This window comes from Ctenopharyngodon idella, chromosome 18 (assembly GCF_019924925.1).
Source record: "Ctenopharyngodon idella isolate HZGC_01 chromosome 18, HZGC01, whole genome shotgun sequence".
Lineage (NCBI taxonomy): Eukaryota > Metazoa > Chordata > Actinopteri > Cypriniformes > Xenocyprididae > Ctenopharyngodon > Ctenopharyngodon idella.
Window position 1 is genome coordinate 19,821,693 of NC_067237.1, and position 24,052 is coordinate 19,845,744.

Genomic DNA, 24,052 nt, shown 5'->3' on the forward strand with positions numbered 1-24,052 from the left:
GATGCAGCTTGGAAGTATCTGGAGACCCGATGTTGGCACCGTCATACTGGTAATTAGGCCAAGGCACCTGCTGAAGAAAGGTGGACCAGCTGTAGTCAATACTGCGGCCCCCTCCTCCAGTGCAGCTGGAGCTCCTCACCAATAGGCCCATGGAGACTTCAGGCCTGCTGCTCCTTCAAGGCTTCTGTCTGCTTATCTGCTCTCAGGGCTCTTTGTGTTTTTGGCTCTTAGCCCAAGGGAAACATCTGACACAGCAGCTAAAGTGTGCTAGTTGTGCCAGTGGCCAAGATATAGCTGTTGGCCACTGTATATCTGTCACTGCATCTTTCTCTGTGTCTGTCCATCTTTTGTTCTCTCTCTCTCTCTGCCCTTGTCGTGCAATATAAACAGTCAGACAGGTCTGTTTGCAAACATGCCAGCCCTGGTTTTATAATTTTATCTTATTTGTAGTTATGTTAAAACTAGCCACAAGCTACTATTACACAACCAACTGCTACAAAGAAAGTGCAATGATTCAGAAGATGCAGAGAAATTCATTATCAGTTTCCTTCTACTGAAATTCATTTAGACAAAAGAAATGTAATGCTTGACCATCATCTGATAAGACAAATAGGCCAATGTTTGATTGGTTAGAATGATTCATTCATTCATTCATTTATTTAAATTAGTGCTGCCAAACGATTAATGACATGGTATGGCTCTTGACCACATCATCATTCACTAAAATATTTCATTTTTCTCCACAAGACCATGTTTCCATTCATTCACATTTTGGCATCTGTTTGTTTGTGAACATATAAAGCCTGCATTTTGGTTGTTTTTGCAACCCCAGGGTAGTTTGGGGTCCTTTGAAGTGAGTCAAAGAAAGAGCACAGGTGCAAATTTCTATCTTTCTTCAAAAGGCAGGTTGGCTTATCTTATTCCTGCGAACCCGACTTAAGGTTAACATTGGACTGCGATGTTGGTGGCACGCTGCATCTATTCCAAGTGTGTGTGCTAATCTGTTTTGATGAAGATGTTGGAGATTTGGAATACTGATAAGCCAGGATCAGCACGCAGCTGGATTTTTTTCAGTCCGACTGAATAAATATAGCTAATATGAGCTGTAGTAGAAAGCAAATCAGTTTGAAGCAGGGTATTTACAATAGTTTTTTTTCTTCCTCTGGACCATTTAGAGGTTTATATAGTAAAGCTTAAAAGGCTACATATTGTTTTTAATAATGTTTTCTTTTTTAGGTGATCCATCTTTACTGTATAATCACATTATGTGGTTATATGTTGTTCAAATTTATCCTGCTTATATTTGCATTCAGAATATCCTTGAATGAAACACTCAGGCCGGAATTTAATAAAAGAATAGTTTTTGTTCATTTTAAACAGTGTTTTCTTTGGATATGCAGAGCACTTGTGGTCCTAACCATATCTGCTGTCCTTGAAAGACCCCATTTCTCAGGAATAATTGCTGTTACTATTACATGCTTGCCTGCAGCAATATAGACTGTGTGCTATTTGTTGCGGTTTCAGGCTATGGTGCTCAGCGCTGAAGCGGCATTGCATTAAAGAGCCATCAGCTTTCATACTGAAGTCTAATGTGAGGTCGCAACCTTAAAAGAGGTTTATATCCCACCAAGGCATTAGTCAAGAAGTGTGTAACTGCGTGAATATTAGATAAAGAGCAGTATACCTTAGTATATATAATGTAAAAAGATTTCCTAATACTCAAATCTCTGGAATATTTACATAAATGTCACTAAACGATTATTAGTTTCTTGGTCAAATTTCCTGGCTAACACTGCACAATATGTTGCTTTTTTAGGATTATAAAAGTGGTCATTTTTAAGTATGTTGTAACATGCATTTTGCACTCTGCTTTGTTCCCACACAATTGGCTCAGAAAGCACTCTTTGTTTGCTTAGCATTGTCTTTAAGTTTATAAGCATAAAACTATGAATTCGGCTCCTGCTTTCACTCTCTTTGACTTTGTGATGATTATTTAGGTCAATATGGTGGAGAACAGAAACACTGTCAGTTTAATGAGAGGAAGTTAATTAACATATGATCCCTGATAACCCACAATGTTCCAAAAAAGACACTCGCTCTAAGCGTCTTATGCTGCCTCGTAGTTGAGATTGGATTTCGAGTCATAGTAGAATATCCCTCTGATTTTGTGTTGTTTGTTGCTAACTAATATAGTCATGTTGCAAATAGTACAGAATCTTATTTTTTAGATCTTTATTTCTGATTTAAAGACCTCTTTTTAAAATACCAAAAATGTGTCATGTCAGATGTTTCATTACGATGCACCCATGCCGTAATCATCAACAATATTGAAAGACAGCATAATCTATATAAGCATCTACTCCCATTTTGGCTGTTGGGACCCTAAATTCTGTGGCTCAAATAGATTAAAGGATTATCTGACTTATCAAAGCTTTTTTTGTCCTCTTCATGTGTTCTGTATATAACCATATATGGGTGTTTCTTCAGCTGTGGGCTAAACAGTCTCACTATTTTATTTACTTTGTCCACTAAGTCCAGCAGTGTATATATATATACACTACCATATCAAGATTTTAATGTCTTTGAGCCATGAAGGCTGCATTCATTTGATCAAAAAATACAGTTTTTTTTTTTTTTTGTGTGTGTGTGTTTGTGTGAAATGTTCTGTTTAAGGACTACAACAAACGGCTGGTAGGGACTACAAAAAGCTTCTTCCGGGGTTAGTGACATCACTAACCCTAAAATTTACATAATCACTGCCCCTGAGAAAATGCAACAAAGGGGGCAAGGCCATGTTGGGCTGCTTTAGAGAAGAGGAAGAGTTGTTGTAGTAGAGTGTTGTTGCCATGCCATCATTTTATGCCAGACTGCTTCACAAACGAGGGTCAATTAAATGCTGGATTTGCACAAAAGATTAACATGACGGCACATGCTAGTCGATGAGTTGAATCAGCTCCACAGCAACTACATACATTTATCCACGAACCATTCAGAAACATCCAGTTGTGTTCTAAAAGTTGTAACTTCTTCCTGAGTCTCTCCATCAGTGTCCGACTCCGGTTTGAACAATGTAAGGCTGAACACCGTTACTGACAATCGTCATTTTAGCTGCGTGAGATTCTCCAGCTTCGTTGTTGTTGAGCAACCGAAGCGCGCCCTCTTTTGGAAAACAGGGGAGCAGCAGCTCATTTGCATTTAAAGGGATACACACAAATACGGTGTGTTTTTGCTCACACCCAAATAGGGTCAAATTCGACAAGCTATAATAAATGATCTGTGGGGTATTTTGAGCTGAAACTTCACAGACACATTCTGGGCACACCATTACATCTTGTAAAAGGGGCATTATAGGTCCCCTTTAATTAAATATTTAGACACTCTTGTCTTGCTAAGGCTAATTTCATAGCTGTCATTTTATGTATTATGCACAAAATTATTTTTATTTGTGTTTTCTTATGTATCATATGATACATGGTACTATAATTTACTATGATGGCATAGTAAAAAGTTTTGCAGTTGTAGTGTGATCTTCATTAAACAAAAAAGAAAAGGCTGAAATCTGTTAACAAAGAAAGGTTAAAAAAACAACAACCCTTGGGTCACAAAAGTACCTGAAGACGGAAACACCCATTTACAGCCAGATATTTACACTGTTTTTGCTTTTTCTGATACATTTATATCCATAAAGACACTGAAGCCATAATATCTTATTTTAAAGGTGCAGTAAGTGATTTCTGAGAAACACCGTTGATATTTGAAATCAACCCAAAAAAACACACACACACACCCCTTCCTTCATTGCTCCGCCCCCAAATTGCCTGAACACACAGTGCATGAGTGGATGTCTCTTTATCAAAATAATGCTTTGAGAAAAATAAAGCAAAGATGATGAACGACAAGGAAGAACAAAAAATGAACATGCACAAGAGTATATACAAGCAAGAGATCGTTGTTAGCAGCACAACAGCGCAACCTTTTCAGGTCTCTCTAGCGCTGGAAAGCTTTTCTAATATTAACGCGAGTCCTAAAGCTCTTCCCTGATCGTAACCCTTCTTTTTATTCCTCTGAACTTTTCTCTTTTGTAATGTCTCTTAGCAATATCTCTTTCTACAGTCTTTCTTCAAATCTCCCTCCTGCTCACTCTCTCTCCTCCCCCATCCTGAGTGGACACGCCCCCTACTGCTGATTGGCTTCTCAGAAATTGCTTACTGCACCTTTAAGTACAGATTATATTACAATGCCCTAGTAAGATATAGTTTGTGGTCAGTCTGTAAAAGTGATTTAGATCTTCAAATGTCTGGGTGTGTTTTCTCGTGTATCTCTTGGAAACAAGTTAAGAGAACAAGGCCACAGGAGCCCACCAATGCTGTCACAGTGACTGATTGTTAAAATGAAATGTGGAAAGTAACCTGAAGTCTCCCCTGGACTGGTTAAAGAGGAGAACATTCGGCAAAATCTCTCTGATGGACAATAAACTCTGATTCCCCTGCAGAGAATACATTTATATTTTGAATGCCAACATTCATTCCTTGCTGTCACTTTGATAATACGAGGCATGTCGATCAAACACTGACAAGCAATGGACAAGGTTCACCTTATCTGACTAGAGCAAAATAAAAGACCTGTTGTATTTCAGATCCATTACATCACATGACAAGCTATAGTTACATAATCATACAATCATAATCATTATTATCATCTGTGTGCATTCAGGTTTTTTATTTATAGGTGGCTGACTCATAAATCTTTAAGCATCAAACAGCCTGGATAGTCAAAAATAGAAATCCATTTTCAGATAAAACCAGAATGTGTGTGTCAAGCAGGTTGTGAATTATATAATCTGAGGGATTGCTTATGCCTTAGCGCCTTTTTTCACTACATGTTCCAGATGCCAGCTGAGAAAAGGTCTTAGACTGGGAATTTGAGAAAATTCCTCCCACGCCCTGGGAAAACCAAACAGTCCTAAACCACTTGGACAGAAATCAAAAGCCTCCTGGCCTCTGAACGTCCCTCGGAAAAGATGTTTGTGTCTTTGTGCATTTGTGTGTGTATAATGAACCATAGGGAAAGCATGTATTTGCATTGGTTTCAACTTAAAATTATTTGTTTGCACTGGGTTGCTGGGTTTGACCAGTTTTGCTTTGACATGAATGTGGCTCCATTACATACACAGATTTTCTATATTTATACATGCTTAGATTTTTTGCACTTTTGCACTGTAATCTAGTACAATCTTTGATAGTTTTGTCAAAAACTCATCGTCAACATCTGAGCTTAGATTCAGACTGACAGCCCTCTGGTCAGTGGCGTGTAGCATTAGTCTGTGAGTGACAGACAGTTTGATGTATTTGAACAGCAGGGAAGAAATCAAGAGAAGGGACACATACATTTGATCAGGAGGATATAATAATTGTACAATTTTATATTTGTATTTTTGCTTTTATTATACTTTTTAAATTGTTTGCTCATTCGTTTGTTCTTATTTATCCATCCATCCATCCCCTTTATGTTCCTGGTTGGTATGTTAGACATGAATTCAGATTTCTATGTAGATTTACAATGCATGTGCCCCCGTCAGTATTACTTAATTACTTAATTCTTCGGTAAAAATATCATGTTTATCATATGTTTACACACTGGCCATTTCTTACACACAATTTCTTTCTGTCAGTTTTCTTCTGCCCTTCTGTTAAGAGACTGGCTCTCCTTAAACATTTAACATCGGTCTAAAAATATATAATAATGATGGTCACGTTTGAAAGTGATTTCATCCCTGTCACTCATTGGTTAAACTGACACTGTTACAACTCACCCCGCATTGCAACATTCTTGCACTGTCACATTCTGAAACAGGAGGAACAGAAAGTGAAAATTTGAGTCTGACTACATGAATAAGTCCCCGAACTGACTCTATGTTTGTGTAATTCTTGCATTCCTTCGTTGCATAAATGTCTAGTCCAATCGCTTCAGTGTCACTGTGGATGTTTTTCACTGTCAGTCTGTCAGCAGACTCTAAAGGGCACAAGTTACATACTGGAAAAATGAACAGGAAAGCACTCATTCCCTGGCTTCCTTTTGCTTTCCATTTTTGAATACCTCTAAAACATTCCTGTATTGGTCAGATGTTTTGACACCTGAGGGTTAAATTTCTAGACAACAGTTTGATTCCACACAATCTATTGTTTTTGAATTAAGGTAGAACACTGTGCATGTCTATCTGTTAATTGAATGCTTTTTAGAACTTAAGTAACTGTACGGTATGTGCATGCTTACCCGTGTCATTTTGTGGGAGTGTGTGTGTGTGTGTGTGTGTGTGTGTGTATTCATGCCGCGTAAGCTCAAGTGGAATTACGCACGCAGGTGGAGTTGCTTTGTAAGCTCGCTCTGGATTACTGTATAGGTACTAAAAAGTCTGTAGCAGCAGGTTATAATGAGCATGTCAAAAAACTCTTCACTGAAGCTCAACTAAAATTTCTTTGTACCATGAAGGAGTTGTAGTGTGATCTTCATTTAACAAAAAGAAAAGGCTGAAATCTGTTAAAGAAAGGTTAAGTGTTAACCAACCCTTGGGATGTACAAAAAAATAGCTGAAATTGAAGAAAACATTTGCATGCTTGAAAAATGAGTTTTTGGTTCAATCCAAATCATAGTATATAATAACAATCTGTTTTTGTTAGGGTTGCGCGGATATTAAAATTGTGGCCAATATCAAAAAGATTATAATTATGTTCACATTATGGCCGATAACCGTTAAATGGTACCTATTAAAATACTTTTTTGTCTAAATAAATTAAAAGTAAGAACTAAAATCAATCCTTTTAAATGCTACAAGTGACTTTAGGCATCACAACATTATGAAAAACTAATTTTGACATTCATTTTGAGATTTACTAAAGGTTACATTTAAAGGTGCAATATGTAAGAATTTTGCAGTAAAATATCCAAAAACCACTAGGCCAGTGTTATATATTTTTTGTTCAGTTGAGTACTTACAATATCCCAAATGTTTGCAACTATTTGTAAATCGTGAGAAAATTTTAACTTGAATTTTGCTCATGAGACGTGTATTGCGCAATCGCTCCAGCGGCCTCATTCAGCTCCCACAACACTCGGTCCTGCTCTGCTTCATACTACAGTAACGTTAATAATCGCATCCATGAACATGATTTCTTCCTGAGTCCTATCCCTATTGTATTTCACCGTCCGTTGAGGTGAAGACCACATGTCCCAAGATTCCGCGCTCAAACTTGGCGTCATCAAGCTACGCCTTTGTTTTGAATAGGCCTCTAGCGACCTCTAGTGGACAGAAAATATTACATATTGCACCTTTTAACAATGTAAATTTTTTGTGTTTTAAAAAGAGCATTAGATCATGGCAAAGATAAATAAAATACATGACCACATTCGGTAACACTTTAGTTTAGGGTCCAATTCTCACTATTAACAAAGTCTCTTTCAAGGAAAGTCTGTTCACTCGGTGGCCATATTTGCAACGCCTCCGGGAAGTTTGAATGGGGGAATCCTGAAATCTCAAAAACTGCTTGGCGAGCTCACAATTAAATAACATATTTCAAATCAGCAACAATATCTGACATGAACTGTCCCATAAATGTTGTTTCTTATGCTCAAATAGCATTAAAAAAGCTTATTTTTCAGGCTAGACAAGCCAATGCGCATGTGCAGTCCTAAGCGCGAGTGTGCGTCTTTCTATATCTATAGTCTTTGCTATTAACTGGTTACTTATTAGCATGCATATTACTAGGATACTGGCTGTTTATTAGTACTCATAAAGCACATATTAATGCCTTATTCTGCATGACTATTCTACATCCCTTAATCCTACCCAATACCAAAACTTAACAACTACCTTACTAACTATTAATAAGCAATAATATCAAGAGTTTATTGAGACAAAAGTCGTAGTTAATAGTTAGTGAGAATTTGACCCTAATCTAAAGTGTGACCAAACATTCTAATATTGACTGATAACGACACCTATATATATTGTACATCCTTCGTTTTTGCACTGAAATGAAATCAAATATTACTTTAATTCATATATAATCATAAAATAACAGCTGACAGTTATTGTACTAAACTGAATCAAATAGCATAGCCTTCTTCATGGCCAGTGTTTGTATATTTGGCATATTTTATTCTGTAACCTACTTGTTCTACAGATCTGTGTGTTAGTGTTATTATGCTACTGTTTTTCATAACATTGGTACCATTTCTTATAGATAATATCATGATGATCATTGTGTTTGTGTTACCGAATGTGGAATCCTGTCAGCAATAAGTTGTTGCCGTGGGTTAATTTTTTTTTTCGCGGGTTGATTTCCACCCCCGTACGTATCCCCCAGAGTCCCAGACATACAAATTGAGTGGAGAATTCGGCCCCCTGACGGAGAAGATTGCATTGGGATATTTTTGGGCTACTTTTGTTGCACAAACCTGAGTAGGACTAGCATCACAAAAATGCGGTGGCAAAGCATGAACTGTGTGAAACATGCAAGATCTTGGATGAGTAGATCTTGGGTTAACAACTTTACAGCTGTTTCTAACAGGGTTAGCAATATCGTCAGTGTGAGAGCGCCCATTATTTTATCACTCTTTCTGTAAGAACGGCATTAATTCTCTACTTTGTTTTCTTTGCACTTTGCATATTTATCCTTTCTGTCTCACACTGAAAATAAGATTGAATTGATAACTGCTGAAGAACTGCTGAGATGTGCGTGTGCGGTCTGTTGTGTGATGTACAAAAAACAGCTTGTGTTCAAATCTTTGTAAAATTGAGCAAATGTTTTGGATATTGAATAAGAATATTGAATAGTATCTATCTTATTAATCACCCTAAATGCAATACAGTGTTAGTGATATATCATAAAGTGCAGTACTGTCACATAATACTGTCTTATATGATAATTTAACACACTGTAGTGCTTCTTGCAGTCATTTTAGACCTCATTAAAGTCATCTAACGCCCACTGCCATATGCTTTTAAAGGATTATTTCACTTCAGAATTAAAATGTCCTGATAATTTACTCACCCCCGTGTCATCCGATATGTTTATGTCTTTCTTTCTTCAGTCGAAAAGAAATTAAGGTTTTTGAAGAAAACATTCTAGGATTTTTCTCCATATAGTGGACTTCACTGGGATACAATGGGTTGAAGGTCCAAATTGCAGTTTCAATGCAGCTTCAAAGGCCTCTACACGATCCCAGATGAGGAATAAAGGTCCTGTCTATTGAAACAATTGTTTATTTTCTAAAAAAATATACTTTATAAAACTTTATTTAAAATATACTTTAATATTTATATACTTTTTAACCACAAATGCTCGTCTTGCCCTAGCTCTGCGATGTGCCACACATTACATAATCATGTTGGAAAGGTCATGCGTGATGTATGCGGAAAATCGTCCTCCAACTTGAAAATCGTCCAACATCGTTGTTTTACCTTTTTTTGTAAAGGCCGTTTGACTTAGTCTTTGCACGTTCGCTTTGTAGACACTGGATCGGTACTTCTGCCTACATCACACGTGGCCTTTCCAACGTGATTACGTAATGCGTGGTCCATCACAGAGCAGTGTAAGACGAGCATTTGTGGTTAAAAAGTATATACATTTTTATTTTTTCAGAAAATGACCGATCGTTTCGCTAGATAAGACCCTTATTCCTCATCTGGGATCGTGTAGAGCCCTTTGAAGCTGCATTGAAACTGCAATTTGGACCTTCAACTAGGGATGCACCGATAGGATTTTTTGGGGCCGATACCGATATTTGTCTCTTCCTGTGTTTTGAAAATTTGTCATCAAAATAGATAGTATTTTGGTTATGTTTTAAATCAGCAAAGTTCAAAAACACCGGCATTAAATTATACGAAGCATCATCAAATAATTTCTAATGAACATGGATTGGATCCATTTAGCATTCAGCAGGCCTACATAAATACAACAGAACAAAGATATATATAAAATAAACAGTGCTTTTTAGGTAGGTTTAATAGTTTTCAGTTGGCCTACAGAAATAAAGTAAACAAATATAAAATAGCACTGCATATTCTTCACTGTATAAATTAAATGCATATTAATCCTTTATTGTAACAGACTTTATTATGATTAATCTTCTAATTTTTTTTGTATACATTTTAATATTTTTTGTAAGTTTAAATATGTTTGAGATCTGCACCATCTCCTTTACTAAGGTGGGACTCTTATTTTGGCTGGTGTTCTAGTCTACGGAGTGACAAGGAGAGCACGCAGTTCTTCAGAGATATTTTGTAGATTTAAAGTTTGTCCGTTTATTAAGCATCCCCCAAAAAGGCATAAGATCTGTATGTATTTGTTTACTGTTAGTTGTAATAAGTGTTTTGTGTAATTCGCTGTATGTTGATGATAATGCAATGGAGAGATATTTTAATGTGCACTTCTTGTTCTTGTTTAGCTCTTATGGTGATTTTTTTGGAGTGAAAACAGACTTAAGTTATAAACTTTATAAAACATCAGTAAAGTTTTGGTCATTATTCGGATGGGGTCCGCTACACTTATGAAAGTTACAAAAGTTGCTTAGTCAAGAATAGTGTGCGATCTTTTGTTATTTGATTAGCATTAAAGCACAGACAGCAGTGCTTGGATTACGCAACAGTCCTTATACAGCTCAGTGCCTTCACTCAATTAATTTATAAACCATCGGTTTGTTATATCGGCCTTTGTCCTGCTAAAGCCGATATGCCAATGGTTGTAAATTGAGCAAAAATCGGCCATAAATATCGGCGGCCAATACATCGGTGCATCCCTACCTTCAACCCGTTGGTAGCCGTTGAACTATATGGAGAAAAATCCTGGAATGTTTTCCTCAAAAATTTTAATTTCTTTTCGACTGAAGAAAGAAAGACAAACATTTTGGATGACATGGAGGTAAGTAAATTATCAGGAAATTTTTATTCTAAATCTGAAGTGAACTAATCCTTTAATGCGCTGACAAAAAAATTAAGTTATCACATATTTTGAGAATTTCTGTTTTAAAAATTATGATTAGAAATATTGACATGCTCTTTTAGTTTGTATGCATTTGCTGCCTGACTTATATAAACCTTTATATAAAATTAAATATAAACCCAGAATAGACACAATTTTAATGCTTTATAAAGATCTCTTATAAGAGAGTATTGAAGGGCTGAACACAGATACATAGCTGATTCATGTGTAATTCTCAGTAAATGTCATTCTTTTCTGTACTCTAAAGACATTTCAGGCAATAAAAGGCAGAATTATCCCATTATGTTGAGATTTTCCATGAAAGTGTGCTCTAAAGGATGTTAAAATGTGCCGGTGGAATAGGCTACGCATAAATGTTTTTTCTTACACAAACAAGACTTCCTGGAAGAAAACCCAATTTCAAAGGTATTTAAGTGAATCATGGACCTTACCCAGCATGCCATTTTAATACCTGCTCTTTTCTTTAATGAAGGTTCAAGTCGTAAAGGTAAAAATGCTTACCACAGAATTTGTACTATGCAGTAAATTGGACTTAATTACCTGCACATTGGTGAATAGAGGACAGGATGTAGGAAGTAGCCCATTCCTCCAGTGACTAAAGGCCCAGTTTTGTGTTCATGGAAGTCAAGAGGTTTTTATTAACCCTATATATGTTACATGTCCCCATGAGAAATAAAAATGAAAGGACACTCAGAATGAGATGCAATTTGGGAGATTCCACAGAAAGACAGAAAGGGATGGAGAGATAAAGAAGAGTGATTGACACTATACATATTTCCAACACCCCCTTTTTTTGCCTTTAAACCATCAAATTATCTCCACTTACATAGATTATGAGCCAAAATCTTATTAGAGCATGTTTTTTTCTTTTATCAAAACCATCCAACCTCATTGAGATAAATATGATGTTTGTTTCCCTAGAAGTGATGCTTATCAATCACAAGAAACCTTTTGACAGTTATCTTCTTTGTATATAGAGAAAAACTGCATTCAGAAGAAGTTAATGGAAAGTTTTTTTCACTGTGGTAGGGTCCTCAGACCAAGCTAACTCTCACAATTCTTTAAAGGTGATTGCAAGATTTCTGCTGCCTTTTTGAGGTTTCCTGTGAGGGTAGTCAGTGCTGAAGCGTTGCTATGAGTAATCAGCATACATAGATACAAACATACACACGCAGTCTCTTAGGCAACACACTGTAAAAACACTGCGGTGCCTTACGCTGGGCAGCACAACAGTTGGGATGGAAACTGTGCAGCTGTTTCTTGTGAATCCTCCATAATGGTTTTACTGGTGTGTATATACACAAACACACACACACACACACACACACACACAGACACACACACCAAAGCTGCATTTATTTGATCAAAAACACAGTAAAACACTAATTTAACAATAATTTCATTTAATTTAAAATTTGAAATAAGATTTAATAGTAATTTTCAACATCATTATTCCAGTCTTATATATATATATTTATAAATTATATAAAAAAGTATATAATTTTTATTTATTTTTTTTAGAATATGACCGATAATTTCGCTAGATAAGACCCTTATTCCTCAGCTGGGATTGTTGTGCTGCTTAAAAAATATATATATATACAGGTGCTGGTCATATAATTAGAATATCATCAAAAAGTTGATTTATTTCACTAATTCCATTCAAAAAGTGAAACTTGTATATTATATTCATTCATTACACACAGACTGATATATTTCAAATGTTTATTTCTTTTAATTTTGATGATTATAACTTGACAACTAAGGAAAATCCCAAATTCAGTATCTCAGAAAATTAGAATATTACTTAAGACCAATACAAAGAAAGGATTTTTAGAAATCTTGGCCAACTGAAAAGTATGAACATGAAAAGTATGAGCATGTACAGCACTCAATACTTAGTTGGGGCTCCTTTTGCCTGAATTACTGCAGCAATGCGGCATGGCATGGAGTTGATCAGTCTGTGGCACTGCTCAGGTGTTATAGGAGCCCAGGTTGCTCTGATAGTTGCCTTCAGCTCTTCTGCATTGTTGGGTCTGGCATATCACATCTTCCTCTTCACAGTACCCTATAGATTTTCTATGGGGTTAAGGTCAGGCGAGTTTGCTGGCCAAATAAGAACAGGGATACCATGGTCCTTAAACCAGGTACTGGTAGCTTTGGCACTGTGTGCAGGTGCCAAGTCCTGTTGGAAAATGAAATCTGCATCTCCATAAAGTTGGTCAGCAGCAGGAAGCATGAAGTGCTCTAAAACTTCCTGGTATACGGCTGCGTTGACCTTGGACCTCAGAAAACACAGTGGACCAACACCAGCAGATGACATGGCACCCCAAACCATCACTGACTGTGGAAACTTTACACTGGACCTCAAGCAACGTGGATTGTGTGCCTCTCCTCTCTTCCTCCAGACTCTGGGACCCTGATTTCCAAAGGAAATGCAAAATTTACTTTCATCAGAGAACATAACTTTGGACCACTCAGCAGCAGTCCAGTCCTTTTTGTCTTTAGCCCAGGCGAGACGCTTCTGACGCTGTCTGTTGTTCAAGAGTGGCTTGACACAAGGAATGCGACAGCTGAAACCCATGTCTTGCATACGTCTGTGCGTAGTGGTTCTTGAAGCACTGACTCCAGCCGCAGTCCACTCTTTGTGAATCTCCCCCACATTTTTGAATGGGTTTTGTTTCACAATCCTCTCCAGGGTGCGGTTATCCCTATTGCTTGTACACTTTTTTCTACCACATCTTTTCCTTCCCTTTGCCTCTCTATTAATGTGCTTGGACACAGAGCTCTGTGAACAGCCAGCCTCTTTTGCAATGACCTTTTGTGTCTTGCCCTCCTTGTGCAAGGTGTCAGTGGTCGTCTTTTGGACAACTGTCAAGTCAGCAGTCTTCCCCATGATTGTGTAGCCTAAAGAACTAGACTGAGAGACCATTTAAAGGCCTTTGCAGGTGTTTTGAGTTAATTAGCTGATTAGAGTGTGGCACCAGGTGTCTTCAATATTGAACCTTTTCTCAATATTCTAATTTTCTGAGATACTGAATTTGGGATTTTCCTTAGTTGTCAGTTATAATCATCAAAATTAAAAGAAATAAACATTTGAAATATATCAGTCTGTGTGTAATGAATGAATATAATATACAAGTTTCACTTTTTGAATGGAATTAGTGAAATAAATCAACTTTTTGATGATATTCTAATTATATGACCAGCACCTGTATATATCACACACATGCCTTTAAACCATCCAAAGAAACATTTTCCTTCAGCTTCGCACACACACACGTCTGGTTCAATATTCTTGTAGGAACTCTCCATAGACGTAATGGTTTTTATACTGTACAAACTGTATATTCTATCCCCTAACCCTACCCCTAAACCTACCCATCACAGAAAACTTTCGGCATTTTTACATTTTCAAAATAACATTTAAAAACCACTAATTTCTATCGAAGCTGAAGGGAAATATTTCACAACAACCTGTTCCTATTTGAAAACTGGAAGATGTTCTGTAAATCTAGAACAGACCTTGTGGTTGCGGTTTCTAACGGGACGCGCGGTTTGCAGTGTGTACGTGTGTATGTGTGAGTACGCTCACCTAGATGGCCAGAAGCTCAGGAAACAGTCCTCACAAACAAGCATTCATGCACACATTTAAACTCTCGCTTTGATCTGAGGGATTGTAATGTAGGGACTGGTGAAAGTGACTCATTTTTTCCAGAAAGACTCATTAATTGGATGCTGGAGGATAGTGAGCCACATCTGCTGTGCTTCTGCCTTGTAAGTGGTTCAAGCATCGGTCTGGCTCGGTGTGATGTGAGGCCTCTTCCTCTAGGGCAGCTGACCTTATTGTGGCTTCAGCTCCATCCATCTGACACTGAAATGCAGAGGCAGCACTCAGAAATGACGTGTCTTCGCATGTGGTTTTACTGTGGGTTTAGGTGCGGGTCTCTTTAAGGATGCATATCCGTTTGCATGTTGATGTGTGAACTATAATGTTTTCCAGTGTAGAGACTAAAAGTTGTCTCGGTATCAGGCACATTAAGCAGCACTTGATGAATTCCAGCTTACTGATCAAAGGTCACCAGCTGTTGAGTGAGGTTTTCAGGGGTGTGAAAGGATTGGCTTTGGGTTGTTTGTCGAATATAAATTCATGTGGTATATATACATTTAATCCAATATAAATCTGTTATAATATTTTTGATTTTTATAACAGTAATAATTTATTTGTATTTTTTTTTTAGAATTGTTAAAAATATTTTAAGTCAAATTATTATCTAGTTTGTTTTATTTAGGGCTGTGAAAAAAATAATGAATCACATTTTTCTGTAATTAATTGCATGTAATATTAAAATGTGTAATTATATAAATAATATAATATATATATATAATTATATAAATAAATAAATATATATATATATATATATATATATATATAATTATATAAATAAATCTATAATTATATTCTAGATCATCTGACATACAGTATCAGATTGTTTTGTAATGTTCATTGCTCACTGTCGGTTGTCCATTTATCACTGTCAATCGGATTCAATCGTGCATTTAAATACGGCTGTCATTCCCCAAATGAATGCAGAATAAACATGAAGGAAGTTTATTTTTAAATCAATTTTTTTTTTTGTTTAATTATTTTTAATGGCAAGTGTTATCAAAGCCATATCGCTATACCAGTACTAATAACAAAAGGTCTATTAAATTATTTTGGAATTATTATGAAATATTTAAAATATTTAACTATATGAAATATTAACTAAATTATGATTAAAATTTGAAAATTTTAATGAAATTATTTTAAATATATATATTTTAAAAAAATGACCCTGGACCACAAAACCAGTCATAAGTTGCACAGGTGTATTTGTAGCAATAGCCAACAATACATTGTATGGGTCAAAATTATTGATTTTTCTTTTATGCCAAAAATCATTAGGATATTAAGTAAAGATCATGTTCCATGAAGATATTTTGTAAATTTCCTACCATAAATATGTCAAAAATTTATATTTGTGAGTGGATATGCATTGCTAAGGACTTCATTTGGACAACTTTAAAGGTGATTTTCTCAATATTTCAATATTTTAATCTTTTAGATGATGTATAAATCTCAATTAAAAAAAAAAAATTACCCTTATGACTGATTTTGTGGTCCAGGGTCACACACACACACACATACACACACACACATGTATGTATATATATATATATATATATATATTAGAGCCTGACTGATAAGGGTTTTTGGGGGCCGATACCGATATTAGGAAGTAAAAAAAGTCTGATATCGATATATCGGCCGATATTCTTTATGTGTATATTATAGTTTAAAACTGACGTGATAAACATATGCAATAAAGGCAGGGTATTTAACAATTTAACAATAAACTTTATTATCCAAAATAAGCCTGGCATCAGTCCACTGAACAGTAAACTTCACTTATTATAAATTACTTTACAACACAAATAGAACAATATATATATATATATATATATGTATATAACTTGAATTAATAAAATACACAAGTTACCTGTGTAGGGCAAGCAAGCTACTGCCAATCCAACAGGGGCAGGTTTATGCAGTCAATGGCTTATTTTCTGGTAATCAAATGAACATGCAGAACATGAGGATCATATTTAAATTTTTGCAGTTTAATATGCACAGACACTAGTCTACATCGTGATTTGATTTAAGTGTTCTGACCTGTTTTTTATTTATTAATCAAAAATATGACAAATTCCGTGTTATACAGTAAAATCCGTTTTATGACTGGATTTCGTGATTTTGTCCGCCTTTTTCTGCATCACGGAGATCCTACTAATGTAGCAAACGAGTATGATAAGCTCGTTGTAAGAGTAAAAGATATGGACATGTTTATTTACTTTATAGCAGCGCGTTTCACCAACTAGGTGACAACGTAGCATTAAATCACCATTCAACAGACTCAAGCCACCACCGCACCATGGTCTATTGGACTGCAGAAAGATACTAACTTTTCAATCTGCTACGTTAACTGACTGTACTAACAAACTATGCTAATTTAGGATATGTGATGTGAGCGATGTGATATGCATATGCAAAAATAAATGTTTATATCGGTGGCATATCGGCGGCATATACGCCGATGCAGATATATCGGCGACAGGCTCATATCAGCCGATAAAATCGGCAAAACGATATATCGGTCGGGCTCTAATATATATATGCGCCTCCCTTGCCTCCTTGCACAAACTCCCGGTGTATTATTATTTTACTCTCACAAATAATTATTATTATTATTATTTGTGGGAACACATATTAGAGTCCTTAAATGACACAAGCAACCTGTAACAGGCTGACCTTTTGTGTTTTTTAGCTCTCTTTCATCATTTGTTCAGCCGGCTGTACCCCAGTTCCTCATAAATTGTCATAAATGTCATAAATTACAACTGAATTTGAGTTTCAGTCCTGCTACCCTGTCGAATCCCAGTTCTGCTTTGTCCGTAACACTCTGTGAGACACATTTGGCACATTCACTGGAACCTTTAATGTTTTTCTTTGCTGAATAATTGTGTTGGGAACATTTTCAGAGGGGAAGACCACTTTTTGTGATAGCACAGCACACTTAATGAAACAATATTGTGTGTGTTTTAATAAGAGAATGGCAGAGGATGGGGAAAGCTGATGAGAGTGCCTGGATAAAGGCTTCATAATCTCAGAAGCTGCATGTGACCCACAGGGCTATTGCTGGGCTGCTGTCACACTTTTTGACAGCATATTAATAGGGATTTGTGCCCCAGATGTCTGCCAGCATAGCATCGTCTGTTCGTAGCTCTGCTCCAAAGCAAATCTCTTTTTTTCTTGCTTTGTATGCAAACCTGTCAGGAACTGGTGAATTACTCCGGCTATGTGGAATTTAGTTCTCATTCTTCACTTGGAATATTTGTTCAGGCAGCTTGAGCTCATAGTTTGTGTGTTTAAATGTTCATCTTTATTATACTGGGTTTTTAGTATTACTAAACATAGTATTTATTAAACTTATTTTTAATACATTATTATTAATTAATCTTGGAACATGTAATATCTTGAAATAACAGCATATACAATTACTTTATATAGCGATTGCATCAAGGAATAGACATGTGACCCTCTGCTTGTTTGAATGTTATCTTGGAATGTGAGAAAAACATGGGAAAAGAATGAAAACTCCACACTGTATATTACATTGCAGCATGTATTTCTTCCTTCATGTATTTCTGATGGCAAATGAGATCATCTGTCTTCTTTAGATGAGACTTTTCCTTGGGTTGAGTGCGCCACCTTGTGGCTGGGGAAAAACTAAACCCTTTCTTGCTATTGTAATTATGAAAGATTTATTACAGTTAGTTTATAGTATGAACTTGATTAGAAAATATTTACATTTATATAATATATAAATGTAATTTTTTTTAAATATGTTTTATATAATGTTGTATTATAAAATACCATTTAAGTAATAATACAAAACAAATATGATTTTTTATATTATATAATTCTATTTTATCCTGTTAGCGTTCCACTGTACCGCTCGTGGTACACATACCATTCAAAAGAGACCTTAGGAATGCAAAGGGGTTAAACTAATTGTTTATCATATATATATATATATATATATATATATATATATATATATATATATATATAACAACAATTGTTGGAATTTACTTTGTAAATGTTGTATGATAGTATAATGAGCATCAATTTATGGATGTTAAATTTTCACTTGTTCCTGAAATAAGATTCCTGATCGTTTTTATTGTTGTATTTCAGGTATACTCTTTTCCACACTAGTGTTTGGACCTGCATGTGGTTTCATCCTGGGATCTGTCTGTACCAACTTTTATGTGGATGTTTTGCTCATCGACACAAGTGAGTGTCAGTTCACTCTCTGTATATCCAAATACAACACAAACACTCAGTTCAGAACAGTAGAAAACTGCTGCAAGGCATTTTGTTTCCTACCGACAACAAGGTTCTTGCATCTTTTGAATAAATGAAACACAAGGCCTCGAATTCTGTCTCACTGTCATGATCAATAATCAGTGAGTGGATCAACTGAAAAAGAAAAGTACAAAGAATTTGGCTTTCATTTTACACATCAAGTGCACACTTTCATATTTAGGATGCACATTCTTACTTGCTGACACACTATGCTGTCAAAAGTAAATAGCATAAATAGCATTTTCTTTGCTAGAAAATGCTATTTATATTTAGCTAGTAAAAAAGTAACATATTTAAAATACTTTTATTATAGTTTAAATCTATTAACATACTTACTAACAAATCAATTGAGACTTACCGATATAAAAATTATCATTAAACTTTAATTTGAGTAGCCTACTACTTGTGCACAATGCACATTTCTTAATATTAAGCCTAAAATGTGTTTTCATGGCACTGTTGATCACTATGGTCTTTGAATAAAATATGTCTTCAAATGCAAGGTATTTAAAGTGTACCTAAAGTGTACTTGCAATAGTTCCACTTTACCACAATCAAATATACTTAAGTATATCTTTAGTTGGACCTCAGCACTACTTGTGCACAATTAAAGTGCATTAAGTACAAAATTAGTTGTTCCAATTTAGCAGACTTTAAAGGGTTAGTTCACCCAAAAATGAAAATTCTGTCATTAATTACTCACCCTCATGTCGTTCCACACCCGTAAGACCTTCATTCATCTTTAGAACACAAATTAAGATATTTCTGATAAAATCCGATGGCTCAGTAAGATAATTAACATTTTCAATGCCCAGAAAGGTACTAAAGACATATTTAAAACAGTTCATGTGACTACAGTGGTTCAACCTTAATGTTATGAAGTGACAAGAATACTTTTTGTGCACCAAAAATACAAAATAATGACTTTATTTAACAATATCTAGTGATGGGCAATTTCAAAACGCTGCTTCATGAAGTTTCGGAGCTTAACGAATCTTTTGTTTCGAATCAGTGGTTCGGAGCGTGTATCGAACTACCAAAGTCACGTCCCCCAGTGGTGAACCATTGAAATTTCGAAACACTTAAGACGTAATGATGCCTCGTTTACTGAAATCACATTTTATTAAAAATATCTTAATTTGTGTTCTGAAGATGAACGAAGGTCTTACAGGTGTAGAACGACATGAGGGTGAGTAATTAAAGACAGAATTTTCATTTTTGGGTGAACTAACCCTTTAAGTATATCAGTTTAGTATACCAAAAGTACAACTGCAAGGTATTTTGTACATAATATGTAAATGTATTTGTAGTATACTTAGCATGAAATAAATGTATTTCAAAGACATTTTAGTATATTTATTTTTTACTAGGGTATCCCTTATAAAAAAAAGAAGTTTATTCAAGTGTGCTATAAGTATACTTTTTTTTTTTTTTTTTAAATAAGAAAGTATACTTTCAGTCTACTGAATTATGTACTTATCAGAAATATACTTAAAATTACACTTAAGTACACTTGACTCGTACTGACAGAAAAGTCTATACTTATACTCAATCTTTTGATCGAGTATTCTAAGTATACTTGGCTTGTAGTTGTGTTTACTCTTTTTTGGGTAGCCAATTAAATACTTTTTTCACAGTTTTACATACTGTCTTAGTGTCTTATAAACATACATTGTTTGAAAATATTGATTTATAAAGAAAACACATATGTTCCTAATTCTGAGTAGGTGAATTTTTGCATAGTCCACTGGTAGTGTACATAGGAATTTATTCTAAAAATACTTAAAGTACAGTTAAAGGTATATTTCAAGTATAAAATGTAATACCTAAATAGGAACATAGTAGTATACTTAAAGTGCAAGAATAATATATAAATAGTAAACTATAAGTATGATGTTAAGTTCACTTAAAGAAAACTTACAAGTATATTTGCAGTATAAAACTACTAAACTAGTAGTTTACTGAGAGTATACTTCAAAGTGTACTTTCATAAACAAACGGAAAAAAAAGTGCTACAAATATTTAACTTGTAAACTATCAATATACCTATAAGTTCACTTGTAGTATAGTTGCAGCTAATGGACAATGTAGTTGTGTACTCAAAGTTTACTACTGTTACACTTAAAGTATACTTAAAAGTATAGTCCCAAGTAGTATTGAAATAAGACACAAGTATACTACTGGTACATTGCTATTAGTATACTTACTACACAAAGTATACTTAAAAATATACTTAAGTATACTTAATAAAATGAACATGAAGTATACTAATTTTTTGTAAGGGATTTCAGCTACACCTGACCCACTGCATTAAATATAGCCATAAAATGTCTTTAGACAAAAATTTGTAGCAGAATAAGACAGAATAGCTCAATGACTCAGTTTTGATGTCAGATGTCTGTGAATTGCATCATGTAGTTTGTTTTGCTGTTTTTGAAGTAGATTTTCTCAGATGTCTGCATATGTAAGAGAATGATCATTCCTCTACATATTATTTATGTATTTTCCTTTCTGTATTTGCTTTTCTCAGCTATGCTGAACATCACTCCTGATGACCCCCGCTGGATCGGTGCATGGTGGGGCGGCTTTCTCCTCTGCGGTGCCTTACTCTTCTTCTCGTCCCTGTTCATGTTTGGTTTCCCCCAGTCTCTGCCCTGCAAGGAGGTGGAGGGAGGTCTTGAGAGTGAACAGGCCATGCTGCCCTCATCTTTAGCCCAGGATTATGAGAAATCCAAGCCCAGCAATGGAGTCCTGCAGAACTACCAGCCCAACAGCAACAGCCTGTCCTGCTGCCAACAGCTCCGAGGTCTCAGCACACAGTTACACAACCACTAAACACTTCCCTTCCAACGAATCTAACACCTCCACATTCACCATGTGATGTTCTATGCACTCATATTGAGATTAGTCTGTTTTAGCTGAATGAGGTTACACTTTTCTTTAAAGAATAAGAAGAAATGCTAGCCTGATGTGGGTCTTTTTCTTAAATAGCATGCTTATGTTAAATTGAAGGCTTGGTCTGCTTAAATCTGTTTAAACTGTACTGGACATGTTCCTCTAATCACAAGTCTAATTATACTTAATGGTACACTGAGGAGGCATTTAGACAATTAGAGTTAAGTCTTACTTATTAGCAGGCCCACACAGAATCTACACCCGCAGGAGTTTGTAGAAAAGCAGATTTCCATAGAATTCAGGAATAAGTTGGACTGTGAAAAGTGGTTGTTACATAACAGAATGAAGCTAGGTGGTTGGAGCACTGTAAAAAAATCATGTTCTTAAGAGTATTTTTGCAGAATTTTCTGTGTGAGATATTAAAGGTACACTATGTAACTTTTGGCCCTCTAGCAGTTAAAAAACAAAACTGCATGCATTTTGTGGAAGAACATTGTTTTAGCTGTCCTTCGAAGCAACTTTTCTCTATTTAAAGATATGACGAGACAAGCACGGACGAGTGATATATGTACGCAATTTTTCTGCATAATTCATCATGTCAGGTCTAAAATATAAACACTTATAACAGGCTTACCATAGTGAATCAGGATAAGACAAAAACACGTTTTGGAAGAAGGATTGATGATGTTTTGACTCATTATTTAAATGTTGTTAATTTTGAACCAAAAAAGTTACATAGTGTACCTTTAAGACTTGTTTTCAAATTTTTTTTTTTTTTTTTACAGAAAAACAAGAATAATTAAGCCATTTTATAGTGGTGAGGAGAGGGGGTGAAAATTTGATTGATTGATTGAGTCATTGCATTTGGATAAAAGATATTTTAGGATATTTAAAGGGGACCTATTATGCCACTTTTCACAAGATGTAATATAAGTCTCTGGTGTCCCCAGAATGTGTCTGTGAAGTTTCAGCTCAAAATACCCCACAGATCATTTATTATAGCTTGTCAGATATGCCCCTATTTGGGTGTGAGCAAAAACACACCTTTAAATGCAAATGAGCTGCTGCTCCCGGACTGCTTTCCAGTAGAGGGCGGAGGTTTAACAGCTCGTGCTTTGGTTGCTCAACAACAACAAAACTGGAGAATCTCACGCAGCTAAAATGACGATTGTCAGTAACGGTGTTCAGCCTTACATTGTTCAAACCGGAGTCGGACATTGATGGAGAGACTCAGGAAGAAGTTACAAATATTTAACACTTAACCGACTTTCTTCGGCACATTTACTTCATAAATGAAATTCAACCACGGTGTCCACGATTACGAAAGAATTGGGGTAAATCTGAAACCGCACTTTTGGAGAGACTGATTTATGGGGATTATAAAAAAAGGAGTGGGTGGATTTTTACCATTATAGGCTGGTTGTTTACACACACTGTGGACAAACATCTGTGTTCAAACATCTTGTAAAAGTGAATGTTGCATAATAGGTCCCCTTTAAATTCCAGATTTTTCTCCAAAATCAGCGTCAGTGTTATTTTAGTATCAATGATATACTATTATAGTTTTTGTTCATCTTTTGAATTAGATTTTATTTTATATTTTCTGTTTTCAGTCTTGTTATTGGAGTTAAATATGATTGCAGCTAGACATAAGCTTTCAGCTTTCAGCCTGAAAGACTTTTTACATGCTAACCTGTCACTCGCTGGGTTCGTTCTGCCGTTCTCATGTCTCATCTGTTTGTCTGTAAATAGAGTAATTGTTATGCTGGTATTGTGCTATACTTGTAAGGCTCTCATTTTGTACAGCAGCAGCCATCAATCATGTAAGATCTGATTACATACTAGCTAACATGATGCATTACTAGCACAGTAGCCATGGCAGCAAAAGCTAAAGGCATACTTTCAAGACAGTGCAGCAATAATGTAGGCAGCTGTTTTGTCCAAAATGGTTGATGCATTTTTCAAGGTTTTGCCATCTGGTGTGAATGCAGTCTCCGTCAGGATGTTCCAGACACATCTGTCAAATAAATCAATCAAAATGACGGCTCCTCAGAATGTAGCCACAACTCTGCAGCATTTTAGACATGAAACAGGAAATTAGGGGGTGATTGTCTGTTGATTGCATCATAAATCATCTATTTCTTCATTCAAGTCCAACAAATGTCAATCTTCACATTTAGGGAAT

General features: G+C 35.6%; 1 protein-coding gene across 1 annotated transcript in view; it reads left to right on the forward strand.

The window, feature by feature from the left end:
* slco3a1a (solute carrier organic anion transporter family member 3A1a) overlaps window positions 1-24,052 on the forward strand; it is a 59,392-nt gene that overhangs the window by 25,233 nt on the left and 10,107 nt on the right. The window contains exons 3-4 of the mRNA XM_051870414.1: window positions 18,802-18,900; window positions 21,503-21,778. Coding sequence (XP_051726374.1) covers window positions 18,802-18,900; window positions 21,503-21,778 — 375 coding nt within the window. The remainder of the gene's footprint in view (window positions 1-18,801; window positions 18,901-21,502; window positions 21,779-24,052) is intronic.